This window comes from Oryctolagus cuniculus, chromosome 12, assembly GCF_051225735.1.
Source record: "Oryctolagus cuniculus isolate XC-2025 breed Fujian yellow rabbit chromosome 12, ASM5122573v1, whole genome shotgun sequence".
In the NCBI taxonomy this organism is placed as follows: Eukaryota; Metazoa; Chordata; class Mammalia; order Lagomorpha; family Leporidae; genus Oryctolagus; species Oryctolagus cuniculus.
The window spans coordinates 88,794,673-88,818,010 of NC_142878.1; the positions used below are offsets into that span (position 1 = coordinate 88,794,673).

The window sequence follows — 23,338 nt, forward strand, 5'->3', positions numbered from 1 at the left end:
TAAAAACCATATGATTATCTCAATGAACACAGAGAAAGCACTGGTAAAATACAACATCCTTTCATGATAAAAATCTTAAGCAAACTGGGTATAGAAGGTAAATTTCTCAATACAATCCAGGCAATTTAAGACAAACCCATGGCCAGCATCCTCCCTGGGAAGAAGCAGATGATGCTCATGTATTTGGGTGCCTGCCGCATATGTGGGAGATGTGGATGGAATTATGGCATCCCAGCTTCAGCCTGGCCCAGCCCAGGCTGTTGAGGGCATTTGGGGTGTGGGCCACTGGAGGGAACATCTCTCACTCTTTCGAATAAATGGAAATAAATAATTTTTAAAAATCTTAAAAAGAAAAAACACACTAGAATTCCTTGGGAAAGGGAAATGCAACAACTCAAAATCAGGAAGCAATAAGAGGAAAGACTGATAAATATGACAACATAAAATTAAAAACAAAAACAAAAACAGAACAAAATGCCAAACTTGGATAAAAGAAAGTATCTGCAAGTTATCTGAGACAAAATATTATTTCCTAATATACAAATAGGTAATACTATGTACAAAAAAATAGACATTCAGCCCAGCAGTTAAGATATCATGTTGGAGTGTGGCACTGTGGTGTAGAAGGTTAAGCCTCCATCTGCAGTGCTGGCATCCCATATGAGAGCTGGTTTGAATCCCAGCTGCTTCATTTCCAACCCAGCTTCCGGCTAATGGACCTAAGAAAGTAGCAGAAGATGGCCCAAAAACTTGGGCCCCTTGCAACCCACATGGGAGATCTGGAAGAAGCTCCTGGTTTCAAGCCTGACCCAGCCCTGGCCATTGCAGTTATTTGGTTGAGTGAGCCAGTGGACAGAAGATTCTCTTTCTCTATCCTTCTTTCTATTTCTGTGTTTCAAATAAATAAAAATATCTTTTTTTAAGATATCACATGGGATCCCTGCATCCCACATTGCAGTCCCTGTGTTTGTGTTCCAGCTCACCTTCCAATTCTAGCTTCCTGCTATGTGTGGGAGGCAGCAGGTGATGGCTCAAGTGGCTGAGTCCCTGTCACACACATGGAAGACATGGATTGAGTTCTTGGCTTTCAGGCATTTAGGAAGTAAACCAGAGGATGGGAGGATACTTTCTCCACCACCCCCACCCTCACCCCTGGCCCAACATGACTAATGATTAAAATGTAAGAAAAGGATAGTTCCCAGAGAAATACAAATAATCCTTAAATATACAGGTTCTCAACTTGATTTTCATAAAAGAAACATAAATTAAAACCAAACCTGGAGGTCGGTGTTGTGGTGTAGTGGGTGAGACCCCTGCTGTGGTGCCAGCATCCCATGTGGGTGCTGGTTCATGTTCCCACTGCTCCACTTCTGATCCAGCTCCCTGCTATGGCCTGAGAAAGCAGTGGAAGATGGCCCAAGTCTTTGGGCCTCTGTATCTGTGTAGGAGAACTGGAGGAGGCCCCAGTCTGGATCAGCCCAGCTCTGGCCATTGCAGGCATTTGGGGAATGAACCAGTGGATAGAAGACCTTTCTCTCTCTCCCTCTGTCAGTAACTCTGCCTCTCAAATAAATAAAATTAAAAAAAAAAACAAAAACAAAAACAAGAAACCCCAAATCCATTCTTTACCTATCATATGACACAAACAAAATTTTCCAACATACTGTGTTGACAAGCTTTAGGCAAACAGGTACTCTCATACACTGACAGTGGGAATGCAAAATAGTACACCTGTGGAAAGGAACTTGGCATTATTACTTCAAGAATCCTGCAGTATCTTCCAAAGATATGCTACAAAAATCAGTATGATATATATGTATTGGAGAATTACAAAAACTAGAAACTTCATGTCCATTGATACGGAAGTGATTAAAATAAACTATGACACAGGTACACAGGCTGAACTATGCAGCTAAAAAAATGAAAGGGGAGGGGTGCTAGCGCTGTGGCATAGCAGGTAAAGCTGCTACCGTCAAGTGCCAGCATCCCATTTGAACGCTAGTTCAAATCCCAGCTGCTCCACTTCCGATCCAGCTCTCTGCTATGGCATGGGAAAGCAGAGAAAGATGGCCCAAGTCCTTGGGCCCATGAACTCGTGTGGGAGATTTGGAAGAAGCTTCTGGCTCCTGGCTTTGGATCAGCCCGGCTCTGGCCTTTGTGGCCATCTGGGGAGTGAATCAGTGGATGGAAGACCTCTCTCCCTCTGCCTCTCTGTAACTCTGCCTTTCAAATAAATAAATAAATCTTAAATAAAAAAAATAAAACACCATCATACTATTAAAAAAAAGAGAATGGGGGAGTGTCAGCATTTTGGTGTAGTATGTTAAGCTGCTGCCTGTAATGCCAGCATCCCATAAGGGTGCCAGTTCATATCAAGGCTGCTCCACTTCCAATCCAGCTCCCCACTAATGGCCTGGGAAAAGCAGCAGAAGATGGCCCAAGTATCTGGGCCCCTGCCACGCATGTGGGAGACGTGGAAGCAGCTCTTGACTTGTGGCTTTGGCCCACACCAGTCCTGGCCATTGTGGCCATTTGGAGAGTGAACTAGTAGATGGAAGATCTCTCTCTTTGTAACTCTGACTTTATATAAATAAATATATGCATAAATAAAATAATCATTTATATAAATATATACATAAAGCTTTAAAACAAAAAATTCTTTAATAAATACATATATATTTATATAAACAAACATATACATAAAAAAACCTTTAAAACGAACTAATGGGCCGGCACCGCGGGCACCCCGGGTTCTAGTCCCGGTTGGGGCGCCGGATTCTGTCCTGGTTGCTCCTCTTCCAGGCCAGCTCTCTGCTGTGGCCCAGGAAGGCAGTGGAGGATGGCCCAAGTGCTTAGGTCCTGCACCTGCATGGGAGACCAGGAGGAAGCACCTGGTTCCTGGCTTCGGATCAGCGCAGCGTGCCGGCCATAGCAGCCACTTGGGGGGTGAACCAATGGAAAAAGGAAGACCTTTCTCTCTAACTCTGCCTGTCAAAAAACAAACAAACAAACAAAAAAACCCAAAAAACAACAAAACAAACGAATGAGGGTATTGGGCCGGCGCTGTGGCACAGTAGGTTAATTCTCTGCCTGTGGTGCTGGCATCCCATATGGGCACTGGTTCTAGTCCGGGCTGCCCCTCTTCCAATCCAGCTCTCTCCTATGGCCTGGAAAGCAGTAGAAGATGGCTCGGGCCCCTGTACCCACATGGGAGACCAGAAAGAAGCACCTTACTCCTGGCTTTGGATCAGCACAGCTCCAGCTGTTACGGCCATCTAGGGATTGAACCAATGGAAGGAAGACCTCTCTGTCTCTCCTTCTCACTGTAACTCTGCCTCTCAAATAAATAAAATCTTTAAAAAAAAAAAAAAAACAAATGAATGAGGGTCATCAATCATTCTGTGATGATATGGAATAATCTTCAGGATATATTGTGAGCTTTTTAAAAAAAGATTTATCTATATGAGAGTGTCAGAGAGAAGGAGGGGCTGGGAGGGAAGAACAGAGAGAGTGAGAGAGAGAGGGAGAGAGGGTGAAAGGGAAAGAGAGAGAGAGAGTCAGTCAATTTCCTTCTGCTGGTTCACTCCCCTGATGGCCAAAACAGAAAGGACTGGGCTGGCATCACAAGCCATGTCTAAACCCACTGCTCCAACACTGGCCCCCAGTATACATCATCAGGTGAAAAAAACAATGTGTGAGAAAATATTTACAGGGGCTGGTGCTGTGGTGCAGTGAGTTAGGCTGCCACTGGAAGTGCTGGAATCCCACATGGGAGCCAGTTTGAATCCTGGCTGTTCTACTTCCAATCCAGCTCCCTGCTAATGTGCCTGGGAAAGCAGTGGAAGATGGTGTGAGTTCTTGGGCCTCTGCCACCCACATAGGAGACCTGGAAGAAGCCCCTGACTCCTACTGTTGGCCTGGTTTAATCCCATCCATTGTAGCCACTTGGGAAGTGAACCATCAGATGGAAGACCTCTGTCTCTCCTTCTCTCTAACTCTGCCTTTCAAATAAATAAATAAATAAATCTTTAGACAACAAAATATTTACAGTAAGTTACCTTTTGAGGAAGAAGACAGAAAGGTAATAAGAATATGAGTACATAAATACCCATATTTTTAAAGAAAGCAATAATGTAAGGATAAACCGAAAATGAATAAAAATGGTTCTTACCTCTAGGGACAGGGAAAAAGCAGGATAGAAGCAGGGACAGAAGCCAGACTTCGCTGAGAGTACCCTGGCTTTGTGGTTTTGCCTTTGAAGCCATGCAAATGTTCCACAAAATTAAATCATGAAGAAATAAAATAGAGATACTATAAATCAAATGCATTGAACAGAACTGTTTGGACAAACCTTCTAAGGAGGCAGAACTTTCCAGACTTGTTCGGCTAAGGTCAATCCCCTTGGTCCCTGACGTGGCACTGCTCTCTTGGGAGGAAGAGGCTCCTTCCAGCTCATGGCAGACCTCTTCATCTGTCAAAGAGGTAGATTCAGAATCCTGGGCTCCCACTGAAGAAAGACTGGTACGGTCAGAACTTTGATCCTAAGGATATAATTATAAGCTTAATTTCCTTCACATTTATAATTGTTTAAAAAATCACTTGTAAGGCAGAGGAAACACTTATCACCTAACCACACAGATTATCAGTTAACACCATAATTACTGGATAAATAAAACCAACCAGTTTTACAAAGGTCTAATAATTTGGACAAACATGCTGGAAAACAATATTTAAGAAATAAATTTTTAGTTCCAGCCGTGTGTATTATTAACACATTAGTAAGGTAAACCTGTTGACTTTTTAATCTTCATTTACTATTAATTTTCTTCCTGTAAACCTTGGTAAGATGATACAATTAGAATTTAATTTTATTCTTTTCCATAATAATCTAATTTCAGACAATATCATTTTAAGAACACTAAAATTAAATGTTTATGGCTATACTCAAAGTATGTGTAAAAATCCAATACACATTTTCATATGAAAAACATTTTTAGAAACCTGCAATTCTACTATACAACTCAATTTTTTTTTCTAATTGTAAATTACTGTTATTTTTAACTACATAGGACTTCAACACTGTTATGTACTCAAATCTTTTCATCCTCTATGGGTTTCAGGGCTTGCATATTTTCTTTACTCCAACATAATAAAAATGTCATTTTCTTTTAGTGTTCTTCTAATTTAGCCTAGTTTCTAATTTATCCAGGGTTTATTTTTTAAACGTGACACATGAATTTAACTTCCCCCCAATCAACAGCTAATTATCCCAACACATTTACTTCAGATTCTTTGCCCCCACTGATTTGAAATACTATCTTCTCACATCCTGAACTCCTGTACACATACAGTTTCATTTCTGAACTTTATTCCACTGGTCCATTTATCTTATTTTGCATTAATTAGTATACATCGAATTACAATTTTACCATTTTTTTCACAACACTGAATATATCAATAAATTATACCCTTCAGTATAGTATTATGGTTTTATTCATGTAGTACACATTTGATATTAGTTTTACATTCAGACACTGTGTTATGATGAATTAGTTGGTATTTTTCTTTTCTAATCGGCTATTATGATATTCAGGAAAGCTGTTTTATTTTTATTTTTATTTTGACAGGCAGAGTGGACAGTGAGAGAGAGAGACAGAGAGAAAGGTCTTCCTTTGCCGTTGGTTCACCCTCCAATGGCCGCTGCGGCCGGCACGCTGCAGCCGGCGCACCGTGCTGATCCGATGGCAGGAGCCAGGTACTTATCCTGGTCTCCCGTGGGGTGCAGGGCCCAAGCACCTGGGCCATCCCCCACTGCACTCCCTGGCCACAGCAGAGAGCTGGCCTGGAAGAGGGGCAACCGGGACAGAATCCGGCACTCCGACGGGGACTAGAACCTGGTGTGCCGGCGCCGCAAGGCGGAGGATTAGCCTAGTGAGCCGCGGCGCCGGCCAGGAAAGCTGTTTTTAAACTGTTTGCTGCTTGCCACCTCACTGGTCCAGTTTTATCAGTAGTAGCAGACAATCTCACTTATGTGAATACTAGGTTTTATTAATCCTTTTGATCTCTCAGGTCTTTTCCTGGCCTTCTGGCATAAGCATACCCAGCACACTGCTGAAATGCACAGGCAGAGCTCACTGAGAGGCATGTCTCCAAAGGCCACCCTTCACAGTGCATGCTTGAGAAACAGGAAGACAATTTACGGAACAGCCCTTGGAAGGACGGTTTCATTTGGGTTGGTTGATAGGTATTTCAGTATAGTAGAGTACGGCTTTCTTTAAAACAAAACAAAAACCCACACAGATTTTGAGCTGATTGTGGAATTCTGAAATCACCTTGAACTCTGATTTGCTTCTCCCTCATCTCAGTGCTTGTCCTTGGAATTTCTCCTTCATCCTTAGCTCTGACAGTTTTTGTGTCTTTTTTGAGCTGTGTGTCCCATTTTATTCTAGGGACAATTTCTTAACTAACCACTCCTATAAGAGGAAATACAATACCTAGCCTAACTGTACCCTTAAGTAGTCTTTTCATTTAATTACCTAACTATGCTTCAGTCTGCTCATTTGGGCTTCATTAAGACCAGCTTTAATCTTGATAGTTGAATTTGTGAATACTTTAGAGGCTACGCTTTCAGTAACTAGGCATTTCTATTAATCCAATCTCATTTGCTTTCTAATTTTCAGAAAGATCTGGAAAGTGTGGATATACTGATGCCATGCTTTTCTAATATCATTGCTCTAATGGATCTATTATTATTTTTTCATTTTTCAGTCAGTTTAAAGAGACTTTGAGGGGGCCGGCGCCGCGGCTCAATAGGCTAATCCTCCGCCTTGCGGCGCCGGCACAGCAGGTTCTAGTCCCGGTCGGGGCGCCGGATTCTGTCCCGGTTGCCCCTCTTCCAGGCCAGCTCTCTGCTGTGGCCCGGGAGTGCAGTGGAGGATGGCCCAAGTGCTTGGACCCTGCACCCCATGGGAGACCAGGAGAAGCACCTGGCTCCTGCCTTCAGATAGGCGCGGTGCGCCGGCCGCGGCGGCCATTGGAGGATGAACCAACGGCAAAAGGAAGACCTTTCTCTCTGTCTCTCTCTAAGGAAGACCTTTCTCTCTGTCTCTCTCTCTCTCACAGTCCACTCTGCCTGTCAAAAACAAAACAAAACAAACAAAAAAAGAGACTTTGAGGAAGGAAGACAGATGTATATTTTAGCATCCTTAACCAGAACTCTTTTTGCTACTTCTTTAAAAAACAATTATAATGAGTAAATAGAATAGTTAAATTTTTCTAGCCAAACTATGTAGGTTTGAGAAGACTAAAAAACAAATGTCTTTACACTGGGAGACATTCAATTCTTTAGAAATAAAAATTTAAATATGAGCATATACATTTCTTTATCTGTAATAGTAATAACCATTTAGTGCCATTAATGGGTTAAATTCTGTACCAGTCTGATATATTATATATATCAGACATATATATATATATATATATATATATTTGTTTCCACAGTTCCTGGTTTATAATTTATATAGCTCTTATTAATTTCTGAACAGCTCCAAAGCATTAAAAGTGAAATACAGTCTTTTGTTATAATATTGGGGCCCTTTAGGCCTCAAGTGAAAAAACCTCTCTCTGACCTTCTTCTCTCCTTTTGCCTGCTGCTTCTGCTCCTCAAGGCTCTTTTTATGGGATGAACACTGTGATGCAGGAGTTTAAGCTGCTGCCTGTGATGCCCAAATCCCATATCAGAGTGCCATTTTGAGTCTTGGATACTCCACCTCTCCACCCTTTTTCTTTTTTTGAAAATGCAGTTACAGAAAGTGATGGGGAGAGACAAGAGAGAGAATCTGTCCACTGGTTCACTACTCAAATGGCCGCAGGGCTGGGTCTGTGCCAGTTTGAAGTCAGGAGCCCAGAACTTCTCTTGGATCTCCCACACAGGTGCAGGGGCCCAAGCATTTAGGCCATTTTCTGCTGCTTGCCCAGGAACATTATCAGGGAGCTGGATTAAGAAGTGGAACACCCAGGTCTTGAACCAGTGCCTACATGGGATGCTGGGGTTACGCCACAGTGCTACGCCTGATACTACACTGCTGATCCAGGTTCCTGTTATGTGTCTGGAAGGCCACGGATGATGGTACAAGCAGTTGGGTCCCTGACACCAAAGTAGGAGACTGGATGGAGTTCTAGGCTCTTGGCTTCAACCTGGCTCAGTTTCAGCTGTTTCTAGCATTTGGCAAATGAACCAAACAGATCTTTTTCTGTCTCTCCGTCACTCTTTCAAAAAAATCTTAAAAAAAAAAAAAGGCTAAAATGTCTCACCCTCAAATTTTTTATTTTATTTATCTAATTATTTATTTAGACAGGCAGAGTGGACAGTGAGAGAGAGAGACAGAGAGAAAGGTCTTCCTTTACCGTTGGTTCACCCCCCAGTGGCCACTGCAGCCGGCGCACCATGCTGATCCAAAGCCAGGAGCCAGGTGCTTCTGGTCTCCCATGCAGGTGCAGGGCCCGAGCACTTGGGCGATCCTCCACTGCACTCCCTGGCCACAGCAGAGAGCTGGACTGGAAGAGGAGCAACCGGGACAGAATCCGGCGCCCCGACCGGGACTAGAACCTGGTGTGCCGGTGCTGCAAGGCGGAGGATTAGCCTAGTGAGCCGCGGCACTGGCCTCACCCTCAAACTTGGTACAGATAAACTTTAGAATTTTATCCTGCCCTACCATCTTGGAGTTATTCAGCAAGGAATTCTGTGACCTACACTGTCTGACAGGTCACTAGACTCCCATGTCAGAGGGGACTCTGCTCCAAAGCTGGGGGGAAGCAATGCTGCCAAGACTGGCCTCTCAGTCTCCCAGCAGATCATATCATTTTTGTCCAATCACATTTCTACATGATTGTCAATGCTTTATATACGCAATGAAGTCTCCATAAATCCCAAAAAGGACAGGGTTTGGAGAACTTCTGACAGCTGACACATGCAAGTTCCTGGAGGGTGGGCCCAGAGAAGGCATGGAAACTCTGTGCCCCTCTCATAGAGCTCATCCTATACGTCTTATAATTCTTTATAACAACACATGTATTTTCCTTGAGCAAATTAATTGAACCTGAAAAAAGGATTGTGCAAACTCCCATTAAAAGCTGGCTGGTCAGAAGCACAGGCAGAATAACCTGGGGCTTGTGGTTGGTATCGGAAGTGACTGTGGGCAGTCTGGAGACTCAGCCCTCAACCTGTGGAATGTGATGCAGCCTCCAGGTAGTGCTAGACTTGTACTGAATTAGAGGATGCCTGGCTGGAGTCTGCTGCCTGCGATTCCCATACATTTTTGGGATCACAGAAATGACCTATGTTCTGAGTAGGTAGTAGGAGAAACTGTGCTTGTTGTTCCCTTAATATTTTCAGAATTAGGCATTAAAAACAGTTTACTTTAGTTGTTAATTCTATTTAGAGAAAGCAGCAGCAACATCAAAGTGGGGTCTTTCTGACATTAGTAATTTGTGTTTTCGTTTTCTGGATTAATCTAACTAGGAATGTGTCAATTTTAGTGTTTTTTAAAAATTACTGGCTTCTGGATTCACTGAATTTCTTAGATTCTCTCTCTCCAGTTTTACTGACTGACTCTTTTTATTCTTGCCTTCCTTCTACTTTAAACTTTGTTTCTATTTTTTTTTTTTCTAGCTTCTAATGCTGGAAAATCATTCTAAAGCTGTAAGCTCATATCTATGCCCTCTTAGCTGTACCACACAAATTTTAAAGTGCTCTATTTTTGGTCATTCTATTCAAATAACACTCTAATTTACTTTATGATTTTATCCTTGATTCATGAATTATTTAGAACTGTGTTTGTTTTTTTCTTGGTATCTTACTTATTATTAGTGATTTTTAATTTAATCCCACTCTAGTCATAAAATATGCTTTTTTAAAAAACCTTATTCAGATATAATTTACATGCCATAAAATTCAATCACTTTAGATATACAATTCAATAATTTTTGTAGTAAATTTAACTAGTTTTAGAACATTTCTACCATCACAATGAATGCCTCATGTCTGCTAAAATTCATCTGTACATCCCCAGTCCCTCCAAATCTCAGGGCAATCACTAATACACTGTCTGTAAAGATGAGCCTTTTTAGGACATTTTATACCAATGGAATTCATACAAGATTTGTTTTTGGCATATGGCTTCTTTCACTTAACATGTTTTTGAGATTTGCCAATTTTAATTTTAGCATTTATCAGTAATTCCTTCTTATCACTAATGTTACATTGTATGAATACAACACATTTTGCTGACCTGTTTCCCAGCTGATGAACACTTGGACTGTTCCCACCTTTTGGCTATTATGAAGAATGTTATGAACAACTACATGTACACCTCTAAGTAGGCCATGTTTTCATTACCTTTGGGTGAAATACCTAAGAAGGAAACTATTGGGTCATATTAAATGTATGCTGACCTTTTGAGGTGGGCATTTGGGCAGAGATAAGACACTGTTTGGGGTACGTATCCTATATTAGAGCACGCCTGTTCAAGCTGCAGCTCAGCTTCCAATTCCATGCTTCAAGGACTTCGGTCCTGCACTCACGTGAGAGAGGCAGATTGTGGCTTTAGTGTAGCCCAACCCTAACTTTTGTGGGCATTTGGGGAGAGAATCAGGCATGGAAGAACTCTATTTTTCTGTCTTTCAAATAAAATGAAAATATGCACTTAAGAAGAAGTTGAAGCAATTTAAAAAATTTATGCTTACTTTTAAAAGAAAATGCCAAAGTGGCTTACTTTCCAAGGTGGCTGTACCATTTCACATTCCCATCGGCTGTGTATAAAGGTTACCATTTCTCCACATCTTCATCAACACTTGTTATTGTCTTTTAGACTCTAACCACTGTAGTGGGTGTGAAATGGCATCTTATGGCTTCAATTTGCACTCCCTTAATGACTAATTATATAGAGCATTTTCTCATGTGCTCCATCTCCTTTGGAGACTCTTCTGCTCATCTCTTCCTTGGGTTGTCTGTCTCTTTTTTAATTTTTGAATTGGATGAGTCAATTGTGTATAGGGCAAGAGTCGGTTGTCAGACTTGGCAATTTACATAGCTTTTCCTCAGTATATGGCTTGCCTTTTCATTTTCTTACTGGTATTTTTTGGAGCACAAAGTTTTAAATTCTGACGTATATTTTCTTTTACAGATTAATCTTTTGGTATCATACTGAGAATTCTTTGGGTAACTCAAGGTCTTAAAAGTTTTCTCCTAAGCCGGTGCCATGGCTCAATAGGCTAATCCTCCGGCTAGTGGTGCCGGCACACCAGGTTCTAGTCCTGGTCGGGGCGCCGAATTCTGTCCCGGTTACCCCTCTTCCAGGCCAGCTCTCTGCTGTGGCCAGGGAGTGCAGGGGAGGATGGCCCAAGTCCTTGGGCCCTGCACCCCATGGGAGACCAGGAGAAGCACCTGGCTCCTGCCAGCGGCCACTGGAGGGTGAACCAACGGCAAAAGGAAGACCTTTCTCTCTGTCTCTCTCTGTCCACTCTGCCTGTTAAAAAAAAAAAAAAAAAGAGAGAGAGAGAGAGAGAGAAAGAGAGAAAGAGAGAAAAAGCCTTTTCTACTAGCCAGGTATTTGTTTTGTTCTTCACTTCTAAAGATCCAGGTTTCTCTAGTCCACAGTATCATTTTTCTTTAGTGTGAAGAATTTCATACAGGGAGTTCATATAGAGCAAATCTGCCGTCTATGAATCCATTTTCTTTATTTCACCCCTTGAAGAATGCTTTCACTGGATATAGAATTCTGGGTGGACAGGTGTTTTCTTAAATATTTATTTATTTATTTGAAAGAATTGAGAGAGAGAGAGAGTGAGAAAGAGAGACAGAGATAGACAGAAAGGCAAATATCTTCCATCTGCTGGTTCACTCCCCAAATAGCCACAATGGCCAGGCTAAAGCCAGGAACCAGGAGCTTCTTCCAGGTCTCCCACGTTGGTGCAGGAGTTCAGGCACTTGGGCCATTCTCCACTGCTTTCCCAGGGAGCTGGATTGGAACTGGAGCAGCCAGGACTTGAACCGGCCCCCACATGGGATGCCGACCTCTTAAATGGCAGCTTTTCCTGCTACATCATCATCCCAGCCCCATGTGTCTATTTTTAATATGTTAAGGGTATTGTTTTAGTGAAATTTTTCCTCCATGGATGATGATGAACACCACATGGTCATCCAAATCTTTAGTCCTAGCTAGATAATGAGTAATTTTTCTTTAATTGTTTTCAAGATTTTTTTTTCCAGTATTTTCTTATTAGCAGATGGAGAGTTTTGGTTTCTATCACTTTGTTTATAAATGTATGCAGATGTGGTTTTCTCCGAGTTTGTCCTTTCTGCAGTTTTCTGAGTTTTGTATCTATAAATCTCTTTCATCAAATTCAAGCATTTTCAGTCATTCATTGTTCCAGTATCTTTTCTGCCACAATCACTTTCTTCAATTCTTCTGGAACTCCAATAATGTGCATGTTATTTATCCCTTTTGATATTGCTCTACATGCCCTGAGGATCTGTTCATTTTTGTAAGTCTTTTCTCTTCTGTTCTTCAAATTGGGTTTTTGTTACTCAATATTCAAGCCCACTGAATTTTTTTGGTGTCATTTCCACTCTGTTATTGAAATCATCCAATGAGTTCTAGATAGTATATTTTTTCAGTTACAAAATTTGTTTTCAATAGTTTCTGTTTCTTATTGAGAATTCATTTTATTTCAAGTATGTTTTCCTTTATCTCAGGGAACTTAGTTATATAGTAGCTGCTTTAAAGTTTATGGTAACTCCAACATTTGTGTTTGTCTTGGCGTTGTCTTGAATACCTCGGGGTGAATCTTGAATATCTTGAGAATTAATCATATTTTTCTGGTCCATTACATCAAATAATCTTGGATTTTATCTTGGACATTGTGAATATTATATCAGGCAGCCTGGTTACTGTTAAAATTCTTTGGGGGAATACTGATGTTTTGTTTTAGCAGGCAATCAACTTAGTTTAGACTGCTTTTTGTGTTGCTTTTTCAGTTTTATTTATTTGAAAGGTATGGAACAGAGCAAGAGATGAAGGGAGGGGGAAAGGAAGGAGGGATGGAGGGGGAAAAGGGAGAGAAGGAGGGAGAGGGAGAATGAGAGAGAGAAAAGAGAGTGACAGAGTCATCTCTCATCTGGTGGTTCACTGTTACATTTATAACAGCTGTAGTTTGCAGCTGGGTCAGGCCAAAGCCAGGAGTCAGGAACTCAATTCAGTTTCTAACATGGGTGACAAGAAACCAACTATCTGAGCCATTATCTGTTGCCTCCCAGGGTATGTGTCAGTAGGAAGCTGGAATTAGCAGAACAAGGACTCAAACTCAGGCACGCCAACATGGGACATGGATGTCTCAAGCAGAATCTCAAGAGCAGGCCAAATGCCTGCCCTTGTCTTGGTTTAACTCTAAGTTCAGTTATTTAAATCTCTTCTGCGTTGGCTTGTATCTATCACGTGCATATATATCTCAAGAGTTAGAGACCTGTGTGGGATTTCCCTCAAACACCCCAAACTTCCTGCATTTCACCTAGATGTTTGTTTTTGGAATGTATGCAGGTCTATCATAAATTGTTCTACCCTAAACAGGAGGAGAAACTATGCCTGACTGGTCAATTTTGAAGGCATACTGGATACTCTATTTTTTAAAGTGTTTGTTTTTTGAAGGACATATTGAAACTCTTAAGTACTTTCACATAACAGTATTTCTTATTCCAGTTTCAAATCTGAACTTTAAATATAATCTAACTGAAATTTCTCTCCTTTATTCCAGTTCAAATTCTGGTACTTATAAAACATATACATTCCATGAGTTCTTTTCTTAGAGCTGTATTTAAAAAAAATGGTTTAGACAGACATCTTCACAAGTAAGGAACTTCTGGTAGTGGTGGCAGGTGTTGTCAAAGTCAAAGTAGGAAACACTTACCTTAGAGGATGAGGTATACATGGTGAATCTTGAATACCACTTGCTTGCTTTCTCTGCAACTCCTTTTCCAGCAGTGAACATACTATTCCTTAGAACATCTAATTTAGGTACCAGTAGCGTATCTAAATTAAATGAGGGTGATGAATGGGTTAATGTATCTTGAGATTCTTCTCTAAATGGGCAAGTAGGTGAGAAGGCTGGAGAAGACCACAGTCTATCCCTTGGTCTTTCCTCACTTTTTGTGTAACTTTTAGATTTGGTGAGTCTCACTGGCCTAGGAGAATTGGGAGGTAGGCTAGATCTTCTGCAAGCCTTGGCCAAGGTTGGGCTTTTCTTATTGTTTAATTTATCATCACAAGCCCTTTGTAAGTCAATGCTTGGTGTTCGACTTGTCAAAGGACTGCTCATGTTATTCATATACATCACAATTTCTTCAGCTAAATCACGCCTTGCAGATGGTGTCGAAATGCTTTTGCTATCATCTTCATCCTCCTCTTCCTCTTCTTTTTGCTGCTGTTCAGTCTCAGCAACTAAAAGAGAGAGGGGATCAAATCCTGTTGCAACATCAGTTTTTTCAGAAGGTTTTGCTGAGAAGTTGCTGTTCATTCGTTGAATTCTCTTGGAATTTTGTGTTGCAACATATCCTACTTTTGATCCATCTGTTTCATTGTCTAAGTCTTCTAAATCAAAAATAACAGGAGAATCCACTTTATCAGCCAAGCAATTAGAACCATCAAAAGGTGTATCATCATCACTAGATTCCTTTTCTAGACTGTCTCTTTTTGATCTTAAAGGTGGCTTTCCAATATCAAGACTATTTGGTCTTGTGCTTCTTGAGATAACATTTGAAAGAATTTTTGCATCAGCTCCTAATTTTTCAACTATATCTCCAGGATTTGCTTTTTGATTAATTCTGTTGAGCATAAATCCCATCAGTACCCCTCCACTAAGATTACGGTTTCTATTTCCCCAGGCCATTTGCTGCTGCAAATTAGAATCATTGTCACTTTTATGTCTTTTCCTGAAGCATCTACTTTCAATGTTTCCTGTTTCATTTGTATCCTCAAGAGATGATATTAAGAGCAGTTCACGTGTGCTTTCTGAAAAACAAGAAAAATGTTTTATTCATGAAAATGTAATGTGCAAATATAAATCATCTTAAGTATTTAAAATTCTAGTAATGAAGATATTATATTAGCTACTGTAAACATGACAACATCATTATGTGTTAAGAAAAAAAAAGATCAGAAAGATCAATTATCTAGCCCAAAGATACCCTTAAGAGATGGAACTGGTATTTAAATCTAGATTTGTCTAACAATAAAGAATATTCTTCTAGACATTAGGATGTTCTGCTTTTCAAAATACCTAACAACTAGGATTTATATTTTATAATAATAAACTTGCATTAATTCTACTAAATTGATTAAATAACAATGGTTATAAAATCATGGTTCTGCTAGATGTCCATGATATTCTGTGTCTTCTGCATATTTAAATGAAAACCAAACCTCAAATCACCAAGCTGAAGATAGCCATATTAAAATTACCCATATATAAAGATTATTTTAAAATCTTCAAATTCTTATGACTATCTTTGTGGCTAAGTGATTTTAACCTTTTAATAATATTGTTTTTTTTTTTTAAAGTTTTATTTATTTATTTGAAAATCAGAGCCACAGAGGAAAAGACAGAAACAGACAGAGGGACAGAGAGAGAGAAAGAGAGAGAGATTTCCCATTCACTGGTTCACTTCCCAGATGGCCGCAATGGCCAGTGCCAGGCCAGGCTGAAGCCAGAAGCCAGGAGCTTCATCTGTGTATCCCATGTGGATGGCAGAGGCCCAAACAACTGGGTCACCTTCGGCTGCTTTTCTCAGGCCATTAGCAGGGAAGAGGATCAGAAGTCGAGCAGCTGGGACATGAACCAGTGCTCATATGGGATGCTGCATTGCAGGTGATGGCTTTACCCACTATACCACAATGCCCCAATATACTGCTTACTGATTCCAGGTTTATACCTGCCAGTGCAACACAGGGTGCAGGCCAAATGCGGTCTGTGGGCCACTGTTTGCCTACCTCTGAACTAGAGGCATATTTATATTGTGGAAAAATGAACAGTACAACAACACCTTGAGAGCAGAAATTCTTCAATGTCTTTTGGATTGTAATAAAATCCAGCTAATGCCATTAAAAAAAAGGTAATTACATAATCATGCTTTTAACACTAGAAGCTCTGCATCTTAGGTCCATTTAACTCCCCTAAAATAGTCTGGTGAAAAATTTATGAGATCAAGTGATCCCAGATCCTAATCTCACTTTTTCACTAACAACTGATAATTTCTGTTACCTGCCAAAAACCAAATTATGCCTTAGCTTTCTCATCTTTAAAATAGTGCTAAAGTCCTCTCTCACTAATATAAGCATTACTATAATAACAAACACAAGATAATTTATGCACACTGTGGCACAGTGGGTAAAGCCACTGCCTGCATCCCATATGGGCACTGGTTCAAGTCCCGGCTGATCCACTTCCAATTCAGCTCTCTGTTATAGCCTGGGAAAGCAGCAGAAGATGACCCTTGGGCCCCTAAACCATGTGGGAGACCCTGAAGAGGCTCCTGGCTTCTGACTTTGGATTGGCGCAGCTCCGACTGTTGGGGCTAATTGGGGAGTGAACCAGCAGATGGAACACCTCTCTCTCTCTCTCTCTCTCTGCCTCTCCTTCTCTGTTAACTCTGACTTTCAAATAAATAAATCTTTTAAAAAAGAGATAATATATAAAAGCACTTTCTTTTAAAAGATTCATTTTATTTTTTGAAAGTCAGAGTTACACATGGGGGGCGGGGAGTCCTCCATCTGATGGTCCACTCCCCAATTGGTCACAACAGCCAGAGCTGCGCCGATCCCAAGCCAGAAGCCAGGAGGCAGGGGCTTCCTCTGGGTCTCCCATGCGGGTGCAGGGGCCCAAGGCCTTGGGCCATCTTCCACTGCTTTCCCAGGCCACAGAAGAGAGCTGGATCGGAAGTGGAGCAGCCGGGACTAGAGGCTCTGAATATGAATCTGAAGTGCCCATATGGAATGCCGGCGCTTCAGGCCAGGGCATTAACCCATTGCGCCACAGCATCGGCCCCTAAAAGCACTTTTAAAAAAGAAAAACATTGGGTGTTACTAACTAAATTGTCTAAAGGACTATGCTTTTTCAGACTAGCTTTTGAACAAAGAGGAATAATATGAAGACCAAGGAATCATATCCTTCATGTAAAACTTGGCTGGAGGGTAGGTGGATGGTATAACATTTAAGACACTACTTAGGGCCGGCGCCGCGGCTCACTAGGCTAATCCTCCGCCTAGCGGCGCCGGCACACCGGGTTCTAGTCCCGGTCGGGGCGCCGGATTCTGTCCCGGTTGCCCCTCTTCCAGGCCAGCCCTCTGCTGTGGCCAGGGAGTGCAGTGGAGGATGGCCCAGGTGCTTGGGCCCTGCACCCCATGGGAGACCAGGAAAAGCACCTGGCTCCTGGCTCCTGCCAGGATCAGCGCGGTGCGCCGGCTGCAGCGGCGGCCATTGGAGGGTGAACCAACGGCAAAGGAAGACCTTTCTCTCTGTCTCTCTCTCTCACTGTCCACTCTGCCTGTCAAAAAATAAATAAATAAATAAAATAAAATAAAAAAAAATAAGACACTACTTAGAACTGCTGCGTCCCATATGTGAGTTCCTGGGTTTGAGGCCCACCTCTGTTTCCCATTCCAGTTTCCTACTAATGCACACCTGGGAGGCAGCAGAAGATGGCTCAAGTACTTGGGCTCTGCAATCCACATGGGAGACCCAGACTGGATTCAGGCTCTTGGCTTGGGCCTGGTGTACCCAAGCTATTGTAGGCATTTGGAGAGTGAACTAGAAGATGGAAAATCTTTGCCTTTCAAATAAAATGAAAATAAATAAAAGTTTAAAGAAAAAATAAAATAAAATTTGGCCAGGTATATGATACTCAGACTTGTCGCCTCTCCAGCTCCTACTTCCTAATTCAACAATTCAAACTCAAAATGTATGAAGGTTGAGCCGGCGCCGTGGCTCAATAGGCTAATCCTCCACCTTGCGGCGCCGGCACACCGGGTTCTAGTCCCGGTTGGGGCGCCGGATTCTGTCCCGGTTGCCCCTCTTCCAGGCCAGCTCTCTGCTATGGCCAGGGAGTGCAGTGGAGGATGGCCCAGGTGCTTGGGCCCTGCACCCCATGGGAGACCAGGAAAAGCACCTGGCTCCTGGCTCCTGCCAGGATCAGCGCGGTGCGCCGGCTGCAGCGGCGGCCATTGGAGGGTGAACCAACGGCAAAGGAAGACCTTTCTCTCTGTCTCTCTCTCTCACTGTCCACTCTGCCTGTCAAAAAAAAAAAAAAAAAAAAAAAATGTATGAAGGTTGGAGGTTTACCCCTACACAGTGGTAATAATAAAAGCTTTAACCAAGTGTCATTAAATATAGCTCTCAAGTCACTAAGCTATACCATGAGAGGCTGCATAAATACATTTAAAAAATGGATGATTAAGACTTTTAGAAAAAAACTATTCCTTAATCACACAGTCTATCCTGCACATAACAGATGGATGCTATTCAACTTACCTGTGTTTTCTCCTGGTATTTTATGAGCACTGTTGTCACCTGTACCACTGAGGCGAACAATACTGGAAGAACTTTGAAAATTGAGCTTAGGAAGACAATCAACACTTCCTTTTGTACTCTCGCTCTCTGACACTATACAGATAGAAATGAAAATGTCAATTAAATGCAATCTATATTGTACGAGGAACAAAGAGAAGTAGCTTTTAGTTCTAAAATTTCTACCCATAAATAGGCTATAAGAATATAATATTAAATACCTCTGTATCTATTTTTGAGTCACAATTAAGTAGTTCAGGCCTCAAAATGAAGATGAAATTACTGAGTACTGATCATGTATGAAGTTCATGAACAAACTTTAAAATTTCTCTTGGTTGTGAAAGAGCATTTCCAGTGGGGGAAGGAAAGGAGCAAATACAGGTCCATAAACAAACTTTAAATGAAAATTATTAAGCCTCAGAAAAGAGTCACTATTTCAACAAAAACAAGTTTGCACTTTAATAAGAATATTCTGCGTGTTATATAGCTTTCATTTTAACAGTATTGATTGGAGAGTGTTTTGCCACTGAGACTATAAACATCATACAAGAAGCATTTTTATGAAAATAAGTATTAGGTGGCAGAGAGGCTTTGCAATGGGAAGAAAAGAAGTTATAAAAGAAAAATGTGAAGTAATACTAGCACTTATGCAGTTAAAGTTATATGTATTTTTCTATTAATATAAAGTCACAATTTTATACATTTTCAAACAATACCTACAGGAACCAGAATCACTCCCTTTTTTATCTTTTTCTTCTGGAATGTCCTCAGTAGCTATATCCCCTCTTCTAACTTCATCCTTAGACAATGAATCATATCCCAGATAAGACTGGCCACCTAGAAAAGCAAAAAGAAAGAAACAAATCCCTATTTGTTTATCATAAACTTCTTTAGTGAGAGCAACTTGAATTTATAGCTACATACTAGGAGTTCGGATTTACTCAGAAATTTTCCTGGATCACTCTAATGAAAAGTATTATTTTGTTACCTACCCTTTCCCATCTCCAGTAATGTAAGAAAGAGAAGATATCAAAATAATTTATTTTTTGCTCCATACTGTAGTCAAAAGAATTATGTATATTCACACTACTCTGTGGGCTTCCAAACACAGACAAGCAGACATTCTTTTTATTTGACAGGCAGAGTTATAGACAGTGAGAGAGAGAGAGAGACAAAGGTCATCCTTCCATTGGTTCACTCCCCAAATGGCCACTATGGCTGGCGTTGCGCTGATCCGAAGCCAGGAGCCAGGTGCTTCTTCCTGGTCTCCCATGTGGGTGCAGGGGCCCAAGCACTTGGGCCATCCTCCACTGCCCTCCTGGGCCAAAGAAGAGAGCTGGACTGGAAGAGGAGCAACTGGGACCAGAACCCAGTGCCCACATGGGATGCCAGCACCGCAGGCAGAGGATTAACCAAGTGAGCCACGGCGCCGGCCCTGTAGACATTTTTTTTTCAAGTCCATTACCTCTCTAAGTGAAAGTCTGAGTTTCAATAAGCAATGCAGATAAGAAATTTGCAGAGAATTCAGACCTGAATTCAGAACATTCACATACAAATAATTGGAGATGATTATCTAAATGATTTTATCCAAAAATTGGGGTTCCTTAAGTTTATTGGTAATTAAGTTTTCTGAAAATCCAACTGAATAATTAGCTGAATTGCACATGAAGACAAATACATGAAAGAAAAAAAGCTATTATTAAGAAAAGCAAGATACATCAATGTAATAATTCTGCTTTTGTTGAATAGCCTCTGTATGATTTTTAGCAAATTGTTTTCTCTATATTAGCATCTAAAGATAAGGTTCTGAATCCTAGCATTCTATTTAGGAGACAGGATTTTAAGTAAGTCACTTAACCTTTTAGTTTGGATCTCATGTTTCCAGATTTGTAAAACACAAGGTTGTTATGATTATATGGGCCTATACATGAAACAGTTCAATACACTTTGGAAGCACTATATAAAGAAATTGCATTTAGTATCATTAGGTATTTAATGTCTGTTATAATTTTGAGTTTGTGCTTTTTTCTAATCAAACTTTGAGGTACCTTTCCATAAAAAATTAAAATCAGAAAAATTTGAAGATGATTTTGATGAAACTCATGCTTTTACTGGTTCTGAACTGTTTTAAGTTAACTTTAGAAAAAGTCATAATTAAAAATAAAACTTTGTTTAATTTTAAAAAGTAATGCCTGGGGCTGGCGCTGTGGTGCAGTGGGTTGAGGCCCTGGCCTGAAGCACTGGCATCCCATGTGGGCGCTGGTTCAAGTCCCAGCTGCTCCACTTCCAATTCAACTCTCTGCTGTGGCCTGGTAAAACAGTAGAAGATGGCCCAAGTCCTTGGGTCCTTGCGCCTGTGCGGGAGACCTGGAAAAAGTTCCTGGCTCTTGGCTTCGGATCAATGCAATTCTGGCTGCTGCACCAATTGAGGAGTGAACTATCAGATGGAAGAACCCTCTCTCTCTCTCTGTATTTCCTCTCTCTGTGTAACTCTGACTTTCAAATAAATAAATCTTAAAAAAAAAAAAAAGAAGTAATGTCTAAGGATGACTACTATAACAGATTAAACTCATTTGCATGATAAAGAGCCATAGAAGAGTAACAACGAACATTATATTTCAATACAATCAAGTTACAGTTATTAATCTTAAAAGCAGACATAAAAGGAGACAGGCCAAAATAATGTCATCTGCAGAGACAGAAGCCTTCATATTTTATTAGTAACAATTTTTAAAGTTTCTGTCAACAGAGCTCACATTTACACTATAATCAAAAGTCATGTGTACTTTTAAAATGTAGTAACAAAAAGGAGAGAATTATGCAAATATTTTTAATGTTGTCAATTTTTATAATAGTTAGAAAAAACTTATGTACAGGGGTAGACATCTGGCCTAGCAGTTAAGATGCTTATTGGGATGTCCACATCCCAGACTGAGTGCCTGGGTTCGAGTCCCAACTCTACTCCCTATTCCAGCTTCCTGCTAATGCACAACCTGGGAGGCACAGTGATGGTTCAAGCAGTTGGGTTGCTGCCACCCACAGAGGAAAGCAGGACTGAGTTTTCTTTTCTTTTCTTTTTTTTTTTTTTTTTTTTAAAGATTTTATTTATTTGAAATACAGAGTTACAAAGAGAGGTAGAGACAGGGAGAGAGGTCTTCAATCCACTGGTTTACTCCCCAGATGGCTGCAATGGCTGGAGCTGCGCCAATCCGAAGCCAGGAGCCAGGAGCTTTTTCCAGGTCTCCCACGTGGGTATAGGGGTCCAAGGACTTAGGCCATCTTCCACTGCCTTCCCAGGTCACAGCAGAGATCTGGATCAGAAAAGGAGCAGCCGGGACTAGACCTGGTGCCCATGTGGGATGCCGGCCCTTCAGGCCAGGGCTCTAACCTGCTGCGCCACAGCGCTGGCCCCTGGACTGAGTTTTCTGCTTCAGCCCCAGCCAAGGATCACTGAAGCCATCTGGGGAGTGAACTAGTAGATGGGAGCTCTCTGTTCTCACTGTGTCACTCTGCCCTTCAAATAAAATAAATAAAAAAATCTGGATAAGGAAGCCAATGTATAAATCTTATATTCCAATAAAATTAATGCCACCTTCATTGCCTCAATACTGTTTTTAAGAATTATTTAAGGGGCTGGTGTTATTATGGTGCAGTGGGGTAGGCCTGTGATGCTAGCATTCCATAAGAGCACCAGTTTGATGGGCTACTCTACTTCCAATCCAATTGCCTGCTAACATTTCTGGGAAAACAGTGGAGGATGGCCCAGGTACTTAGCCCCTGCCACCCATATGGGAAATCTGGATGGAGTTCCTGGCTCCTGGTTTCAGCCTGGCCCAACTCCAACTGCGCTGGCCATTTGGGGGAGTAAATCAACGCATGGAAGTTATCCCTCTCTGTAACTCTGCCTGTAAATTTGAAAACAACTTAAAAAATTATTTTAAATTTTTTGTTTTAAAGTAGTTTAACATTCAAAACAGAGAGGGTTTACTTTAAACAGAGAGAGTTAAACTTTAAACAGAGAGTTTAAAGTAGTTTAACATTCAAAAGTTGCGAAAATAATACAGTGAGTTCCTTGGTATCTTTCACCTAGCTTCTCCCAATGATTATATTTTACATAACCACTGTAAATTGTTATCATCAGTAAGCTGACACTATTATAACACTATTAATTCAGAAACAGAGTTAGAAGTTTCTTTTTTAAAACTCTAACAATTTTTTCATCGTTAGAAAGGATTTATCCTAGGAAAATGATATGGTAAAGAGATATCAGTGTGATATAAAATTAAATACTTGAATAAAGTACTTTATAACCTGTCTTAAATTTTTATTTATATTCAAATAAATAAAATTTAATATAGTTGTTAAATTTGTTATGAAATCATATATCTAACTCATAAAATTGAAAACTGAAAGTTAAATATATTGTTGAAAATTTAAAAAATACAGGCTAGCAAATCTAGTGCTTACAATGTAATAAATGTATACATAAGCACACATAAAACTGAACTATATCTATCATCCGTAGCATACACTTTGATTAAACCCATGTTAAAGGTGCCTGCTCCACAGTGCATGCCCCATGACCACTATCCATGCTGCCATGACTAACAGCATCCAGGTCATTGCCATCTGTTTAAGAACACATTTGATAGCATTTTACTACACAAGGAGAAATAAAAAATGCACACTAGTTTGTTGTCAAGCTAATAATCTACTAAAGTGATAA

At 40.7% G+C, this 23,338-nt stretch overlaps 1 protein-coding gene across 15 annotated transcripts in view; it reads right to left on the minus strand.

Annotated features, from left to right (window-relative positions):
- Positions 1–23,338, minus strand: part of DENND4A (DENN domain containing 4A) — a 132,046-nt gene that overhangs the window by 17,625 nt on the left and 91,083 nt on the right. For 9 of the 15 annotated variants that reach the window (XR_016218269.1, XM_051821825.3, XM_051821820.3 and 6 more), the window contains 6 exons: positions 19,333–19,449; positions 18,577–18,708; positions 13,963–15,062; positions 4,352–4,541; positions 1,278–1,393; positions 984–1,047 (listed from right to left, as the gene is read on the minus strand). Coding sequence is in view for 12 of the 15 variants with exons in the window: in XM_051821825.3 (XP_051677785.1) it covers positions 984–1,047; positions 1,278–1,393; positions 4,352–4,541; positions 13,963–15,062; positions 18,577–18,708; positions 19,333–19,449 (1,719 nt within the window). In the remaining 3 variants the exon portion in view is untranslated. The remainder of the gene's footprint in view (positions 1–983; positions 1,048–1,277; positions 1,394–4,351; positions 4,542–13,962; positions 15,063–18,576; positions 18,709–19,332; positions 19,450–23,338) is intronic. The other 6 variants (XR_016218270.1, XR_016218271.1, XM_008268877.5 and 3 more) reach the window with 1 other exon arrangement.